This window comes from Sinocyclocheilus grahami, unplaced genomic scaffold (genome assembly GCF_001515645.1).
Source record: "Sinocyclocheilus grahami isolate Dianchi unplaced genomic scaffold, SAMN03320097.WGS_v1.1 scaffold566.1, whole genome shotgun sequence".
Taxonomy (NCBI): Eukaryota; Metazoa; Chordata; class Actinopteri; order Cypriniformes; family Cyprinidae; genus Sinocyclocheilus; species Sinocyclocheilus grahami.
This window is the reverse complement of record NW_015505745.1, coordinates 403,416-411,857: the sequence shown is the minus strand read 5'-3', so window position 1 is coordinate 411,857 and position 8,442 is coordinate 403,416. Positions and strand designations below refer to the sequence as shown.

The following is an 8,442-nucleotide window of genomic DNA, read 5'->3' as shown; positions in this document are numbered from 1 at the left end:
GTAATATAATAGATAATAATAAAATGGCCTAAAATATGTTATCTTTTATATTACATTATTATATTATATTATATTATATATTTCTGCAAACATTTATCGTAACATATTTTGGGCCATTTTATTATTATCTATTATATTATATTATATTATATATTTCTGCAAACATTTATCGTAACATATTTTGGGCCATTTTATTATTATCTATTATATTATATTATATTATATATTTCTGCAAACATTTATCGTAACATATTTTGGGCCATTTTATTAGTCTATCTAGATTTAAACTATTCACATTATTTACCCATTAATCATATATCGAGCAATGTTTCTCATAATTTAATTTAATTTAGTTTTTCCTTTATATACCTGTAGAGGACGCCTCTTTCACATTATTTACTCATTAATCATATATCGAGCAATGTTTCTCATAATTTAATTTAATTTAGTTTTTCCTTTATATACCTGTAGAGGGCGCATGTTTGGCTCCATGGTAACGGCACGGCGTTCTTCCATGGCGATTTCCTGCTGCAGCTTTAGCCCAGAGAATAGACACAACACTGTTTTTAGCATTTTTAAATAAAGTTACGTCAGTATCCATATAGCTTGAGAATTCATTTTTAATTAATACATATATATAGGTTTCGCGTTATCATGAGTCGCACTCCTGATGCAAGAGCGAGGTAAAAGTTGTCCAGATTTGTTATGATGGTTGGGAAGCTTGCTAGCCTGCTAAGCTATAACGTTATACAAGCAGTAGTTCATCGTCTAGCGCGTATTTTATGATGTAGTTGACTGTAAATGCATAAGCAGAACTTTAACTTTAATATCAATACACTAAAACAGAAACGGCATAATTATCTGTGTAGCATGTTTGTCATCATTTCCAAGATACAAGATGATAAAAAATGCTACATATGAACCTTCCTCAGTTAAACTGTATTATTAAGACATGTCTGCCTAGTTTTGTATTACAATTTCTCATACCAGATAAACGTTGGTCGAATTTTTTAGATAAAAACAAGCTGCGACAGCATTTTTAAAACAACTCTTACCTGAAGGAATATACATCATGATAGTCTTGTAATACTGACTGTTCCTCTCTTGTGCAATACATTTGACATTTAACCCTTTTAACATGCTGAGAGAGGGTAAAACCTGTAGTCTAATTTATTTGAACAACATTCCCTCAGTCAGATAATCTTCATCTTTCTTTGTTGCACATTACAGAGACACCCAGACCAAGCAGATCCAAGAGAACATCACCAATGTAGAGAAACACTTTGGAGATCTCTGCCAACTGTTTGCTGCTTATGTCCGTAAAACTGCACGACTGCGGGACAAAGCTGACCTACTGGTAAAAGAAGTCGGCCTTTATGCTGACACAGAGACACCGAACCTAAAATGTGGATTGAAGAATTTTGCAGATCAATTGGCTCAGATTCAGGACTATCGACAAGCAGAAGTGTGTTTAAAATCAAATGAAATTCTTCAGCATATTTGTGTTTCTTACTAATATAAAAACACTTAGTATTATTCCCAGGTGGAGAGGCTGGAAGTGAAAGTTATAGAGCCTTTGAAAGCATATGGGAATATTGTCAAAACAAAAAGGGTAAGGTTTTTCTCCATAAGTAACCTCGGGTAAAGGGGATTTATATTTAATAGATCTCAAATATACAAATGTCCTTTTCCCAATGATCTCATGAGGGCAGCATTGCATCACATTCTGAGTAAGCATGATGTACTGTGACTGTTGTCATAGGTCAAAACCTAAGAACTAGAGTGCTCTTTTCTACCAACCTTTTGTGATTTTATCAAATTTTTGTACAGGAGGACATGAAGCAGACGCAGACTGCACGGAACAGAGAGGCCAAGCAGATGCAGCAGCTTGAAAGGATGAGGCAGAGAAACCCCTCAGACAGACAGATTATTGTATCCTTACAGCCCAATGTTATTATTTCTTCTTTCAAGTTTCAAGTTTAATTTACATATATAGCACCATTAAAACAGCAGCAGCTGACCAATGGGCTTTACAGCATCAGATAAAATAAATACAAGCAAAACAATAAAAAAATGATCACAGATAAAATCAGAGACACATAATCAACAAGATATCAAAAGAGAATCGGATCTGAAAGTTCAGTTTCACTGAAAGTATGTAGCTGTGAACCAGAAGAGTAGGTCTGACAGATTTTAGGATCATTGCTTAAATTGGTATAACATGCAAGATGCCACAATTTTCAAATTACCTTGTAGATTAGGGCTGTTAATCAATTAAAACTTAATTGCATTAATAGATTTAATTTGTCAAAATGAACTGCATATATATCAGTACTTGCTGAGAAATCCCCCAAATAAAGATACATTATTGTGTCAGATGATTCAATTAATATATATATCAAAAATTATGTTAAAAGTCAATACTGCGGTAGACTTGGGGGCCATTGCGACTGCAAGTTAAAATGTTTTTAAACATATTTACAACATTTTTAACTAGTATAACTCAAAATGTCTGCATATTGCTGCATATTTGCATATGGTTCTGAATTAAATGTGTTTATTTTTTTAACACATAATTTTTAATGCAATTAACAAGAATCAACAGCCCTACTAGACATAATGTCAAATAATCTCAAAGATATTTGTTGTAAACCACAATTACAGATTAACCTTAACAGCCTCTCTCAGTCACAGGTGGGCCTTGTGTGCAACGAACTGTAATATTATCTCGAAACTTTTATTTCATTTAATTATAACCAAGTAGGTCCAACACAGCCTGGTACTAATATGTCAGTTATACTCAACCTGATGTGAGTCTTTTCATTCTTCTCAGTTCAAAACCTCTTGGTGAGCTGATAGTCTCAAATTGGGTATGTCTGTTACTTGGGAACATGTTGTGCTTTACTTTTCTTTGTCTGTTGTGTCACGAAAGGCCGAGAGTGAACTCCAAAGAGCCACAATGGAAGCCACACGCACAACTCGCCAGCTGGAGGAGACAATAGATGACTTTGAAAAGCAGAAGATTCGTGATATCAAGGTCCTTCAGACTGCACGATTAGTTATTTAATAAGTAATATCAGTTTATTTTGTAAATGGATAAAACAACCTTTAATATTATACTGTATATTATACAAATATAAAATAAAGTATATTTATATATTATTATACAAATATAATCTAATGTAATATACGAAATTCAAACAGTGTCCCTGAAAACTTTACTGTGTTTAAAACTAAACCCACATTTAAGTAAATAAATACATTTATTCAGCAAGGATGCATTAAATTGATCAAAAGTGACAGTAAAGATATTTCTGATGATACACAAGATTTCTATTTCAAATCAATGCTGTTGTTTTGAACTTTTTATTCGTCAAAGAATCCAGAAAAAAAATGATTATTCTTTCCATGAAGAAATTAAGCAGCACAGCTGTTTTCAACATTATGAAATGTTTCTTGAGCAGCAAATCAGCATATTAGAATGATTTCTGAAAGATCATGTGACACTGAAGACTGGAGTAATGATGCTGACAATTCAGCTTTGCCATCACAGGAATAAATTACATTTAAAAAAATGTAAAATAGGAAACAGTTCTTTTAAATTGTAATAATATTTCACAATATTACTGTTTTTATTGTATTTTTGATCAAATAAATGCAGCTTTGATGAGGATAAGAGATGATTAATTACATTCATGTCTCATGTGTTTGATGCAGAAAATTCTCGGTGAATTTGTAACAGTGGAGATGGCATTCCATGCCAAGGCTTTGGAAATTTACACAACTGCCTACCAGCACATTCAGAATGTGGATGAGGAAGGAGACCTTGAGGTGAGCGCTCTGCTCCAGCACCGCTGCTCTGGCAGTCCTGCTGGTTCGAGCTTGTCTGTCTTAATGTCTAATCAAATTGTATTCTTTCTCCTCCTGAGATCCCCCTGCTGTCATAATGATGAAAGCTCTGGTTGCTGGGGTATAAGGCCTCGTCCAATCCTGATGCATAAAAGAACCAGAGCGGCATCTTGCAAAGCATGTTCAGGCAGCTGTGGAATGTTCGCACTGGCTAATGCATTTATTCATGATTTCATAGTTTGGCATGCCAAAACAATTTTTTTTTCTCAACTTTGTCAATATTTCCTTGACTTGCCGGGGAAGAAAATCACATGAATATTATTTCATCAGTGGTTTTCAGGGAAACGTTTCCTCGTTCTTGTCTGAACTTTGCCTGTAATTGGATGTGTAAACTTGTAATAGTCATATATTGGCACATGGTGACAAGTTTATGAAGACACAGCTAAACCATATAGAGATAGGCAGTGGTGTACTGTAACAAAGTAATAATACTTCATTACAGTACTTAAGTATTTTTTGGGAGTATCTGTACTTTACTTGAGTTTTTATATTTTTATTTATTTATGTTTTTATATTTAAATATTTATATTTTAAATTATTTATTTATATTTATATTGTGTCTCATAACTTTTACTTTTACTCCACTACATTTCCTAATTAAAATGTATACTTTTACTCCGATACATTTCCCCGAAGCATATTCGTTACTTACTACAAAATAGTCAGGAGTCAGAAGAACACGGACTGCAGGAAAGCAGTCCGACAAATCAGTGGTCTGGCGTCTGCAAGTTAGACTTCTAAAAAACTCCTTTACTCATCTGCAAACAAGTGCTTACACAACCACGGTCGATTTCATTTTCCTCTCAAGTCGAGGCTGGGGTGTGCTGTGCGATATACAGTATATCTTCTGCGATAATATGGTAAGTGAAGTGTTGTTGTAATGCTGTGCGATCTGACATTATCAAGTAGCCAAATCTCACACACCGAGTGCATGCACGTGATTTATTAGTCTATTAAAATTCAAGTCATTCTAAATTGTAGATGGCAAAAATGCCTCTGTATGCTTTTTATATTTATAAAATGTAATACAGTTAACTTAATATATATCACACAAAGAGTAGGCTAACGTTTTTCTGCAAATATCAGCATGATAACTAATTTAATAATCATTTTATACAATAAAGTTAGCAATAAGTGACTTACATTTTAGACGTAATATTGCTTGTTTTTGCTCAATTTTGCCAACGAAAATAGTTCCAAACAAAGATCATAGCACTGCTTTGCGTCTCTGAGTAATGGTGTTTACTTATTGAATGAATCAGCTTTTTGAACGAATCGGTTGATAAAAATGATTCAGTGATTCACTCATTAACACAGTCAAATGTTTTGTTCCTGAATGAATCAGACGTTTGAATGAATAGGTTGAATCTCAATGACTCCACTCATCAACAGTCACTTGCTGTCACCTACTGGCTGTTTTAATTTCACATTTCGACTTTTTTTTTTTCATGTTTTAAAATCATTTCAAATATCAGTATTCAACGTTTTATGTTAAAAACAAAACATTATTTATCCATCTGTAACTGCAGGTTAAATGCATCTATGTCCCCACTGAGATGCATTAAACTGTAAATACGTCTAAATGTTTTCTTATGTTGGAATGAAAGACACTAAGTACCGGATTAAGTGCTTCTTATTCTTACCCAAAAATACAAAATGTAAGAAAGAGTTCAAACTGAACAGCTACTCAAGCTGTGTATGACATTTTTATATATATATATTGAAAATAGTTCCAAACAAAGATCATAGCACTGCTTTGCGTCTCTGAGTAATGGTGTTTACTTATTGAATGAATCAGCTTTTTGAACAAATCGTTTAAATAAATGATTCAGTGATTCACTCATTAACACAGTCAAATGTTTTGTTCCTGAATGAATCAGACGTTTGAATGAATAGGTTGAATCTCAATGACTCCACTCATCAACAGTCACTTGCTGTCACCTACTGGCTGTTTTAATTTCACATTTCGACTTTTTTTTTTTCATGTTTTAAAATCATTTCAAATATCAGTATTCAACGTTTTATGTTAAAAACAAAACATTATTTATCCATCTGTAACTGCAGGTTAAATGCATCTATGTCCCCACTGAGATGCATTAAACTGTAAATACGTCTAAATGTTTTCTTATGTTGGAATGAAAGACACTAAGTACCGGATTAAGTGCTTCTTATTCTTACCCAAAAATACAAAATGTAAGAAAGAGTTCAAACTGAACAGCTACTCAAGCTGTGTATGACATTTTTATATATATATATTTATTTGCTTCTTTTCCATTTTGCATTTACTTGTACTTTTACTTTCAATACTTAAGTATGCTTAAGATTTTAAAAAAATACTTTTCGTACTTAAGTACAATAAATATCACATATTTTAAGACTTTTACTCAAGTAATATTCTAAACGGTGACGTCCAACTTCTACCAAAGTCATTTTCTGGTAAGATATCTGTACTTTTACTTGAGTATGGCTTTCATGTACTTTATACACCACTGGAGATAAGTCATAAATATTCTTCCTGTAATATTTAACTGGAGTTAATAAAGTTGAGTTGACAATGTTTGTTGGCACACCCTCACCAGGATAGAGTATGTAAATGTTTTTCCCCAATCTGAATGACATGGTTCTCTGTTGCTACAACACAGTATGTGGTATTAGTTTGTGTTGACTCATTTCTCTTTTTAATGTATGTTGTTTGAGCTTGGCTGTACTCGTTATTGTTTTATTATGTGGTGGTTGATGAGATGACATTTGGTTCTTGGTGGTCTATATGTAGAGTAGTCTACAGACCCTTTTTATTTTGTCTTGACAGGTTTTCAGGAACTCACTGCACCCCCCTGATTACCAGTCACGGTTAGAAATAGTTCATGCCAATTCTAAACTGTCCCTAAATCGAACTGGTACATCAATGAGTAAATCAGGAACAATGCAGGTTAGTGCTTCCCCATATCGTACGTTACAGATAAAATGACTTTCTATTGTTAAATGGATAATTAAATTTAAAGGCTTCTTATTTTTAAATTAGATATTTTGAAGAATGTTGGTAACCAAACAGTTGCTGGTCCCCAATGACTTCGATACTATGGAGAAAAAAAATACTATGAAAATCAATGAGAACCAGAAACTGTTTGGTTGCCCACGTTCTTCAAATTATCTTCTTTTGTGTTCAGCAGGGTTACAATTTGAGGGCAAGTAAATGATCTTTTAAGGGCAAGTAAACTGTCCTTTTAAGGCCCATTCACACCTGAACAATAACTATAAACATAATAATGATAACTGTATTAGCGTCCACACCAACAAAAGGTGACGCTCTGTTTATTCTAAGAGTGTGCTGCAGTTTGGTCTTCTGCCACTTTAAATGCTCAAGCTCTTTGAAGATTTTTAAAGGGTGTATTCTGATTGGCTGTTTTTTTTATCACTCATTAACTGGAAGAAAATCGTTCTTAAAGTGATATTAAAAGTAATTTTGATCCCCTGTGTTGTTAATGTTATAGTTGTTACAGTATGTGGACTTTCTCACAGAATTTGAATTTTATATTTATAGTTATCATCCTTGGTGTGAATGGCCCTTTAGTTGTGTTGAATCCCAAAACTGAAAGATTTTTTTCTGGTATAGTCAAGAACGTCTAGCAGACAGAGGAAAAGGGATGATGAAGAAGATGACGAAGAGGAGGAAGATGATGAGGATGATTTGGAGGAAGTGACTGATGATGAGCATTAAAATATTTTCTTTGCCATTTCATCAAATATTTTCAGACATTGACATTCCTGAACTGTACTTAAGAGTTTTTGAATGGCGATGAATGACATAAAACTAGTTTGCATCACCAGCAATAAAAGTGATGTAATGATAGTTCAGTTATGTTAGGTAAAGGTGAGTGCGTGGTTAGATGTTTGCTCTCTTGTAAATCATATACTATAAAATGATATATATATACTGAAAAACACCTTTAAAGAGAGTGTTACTTTTTTTTTTAAATAATCTAAATCTCCCAATATGTTTTTTTGTGTACAAAGTGCCAAGCAGTTTCTGTGATCAAGATATTTGGTTAGAATGTGCCTTTGAGCATTTTGGTGTACGAATAAAGCTGGCTCTTGCTTTCGCATAATAGGCCATTTTCATAACCTCAAATGTCTGCGTGTGTATTTGTTCTTCTGTTTACAGAGTGTGCATAGCGAAACACTCACTGTATGTCATACACACAATAGTGAACCCCTGGAACTTGACCCACCCTGTGCTCGGCATCATTGTGTCTCCTAGCTTTTATGTCAGTCATGAATGAGTCAGAAACAGTAACCAGTACTGCTGGTGTAATTATGACTAAGAGCAGAAGTGTTGAAGACACATAATTAACATTGAAATGCTATGTACATTGTTGAAATGCATGTTTCACTGTATGAAACAAGAACCAAGGCTGCTGAAAAAAAATGGACAGGCACTGTTTATCACAAAAAAGCAGCAACTTTTTTTAATCAAATGCATGTGCCTCGACCTATACACGATATTCACTGTGTTTAGCATTTGTAAAGATTGTA

The 8,442-nt window shown here is 33.5% G+C and overlaps 1 protein-coding gene across 2 annotated transcripts; it reads left to right on the top strand.

Moving 5' to 3' along the window:
• The first annotated feature begins 486 nt into the window (after positions 1 to 486).
• cibar1 (CBY1 interacting BAR domain containing 1) lies at positions 487 to 8,030 on the top strand. Of its 2 annotated transcripts, none has more exons than XM_016239461.1 (9): positions 487 to 683; positions 1,231 to 1,465; positions 1,544 to 1,612; positions 1,831 to 1,932; positions 2,689 to 2,694; positions 2,933 to 3,037; positions 3,718 to 3,831; positions 6,719 to 6,838; positions 7,523 to 8,030. In XM_016239461.1, exons 1-9 carry the CDS (start codon positions 655 to 657, stop codon positions 7,625 to 7,627), a joined length of 885 nt encoding a protein of 294 aa, XP_016094947.1. In that variant the 5' UTR covers positions 487 to 654; the 3' UTR covers positions 7,628 to 8,030. The 2 variants fall into 2 exon arrangements, with proteins under 2 accessions (XP_016094947.1, XP_016094946.1); XM_016239460.1 differs by having other exon boundaries at positions 1,532 to 1,612.
• The last annotated feature ends 412 nt before the right edge of the window (positions 8,031 to 8,442 follow it).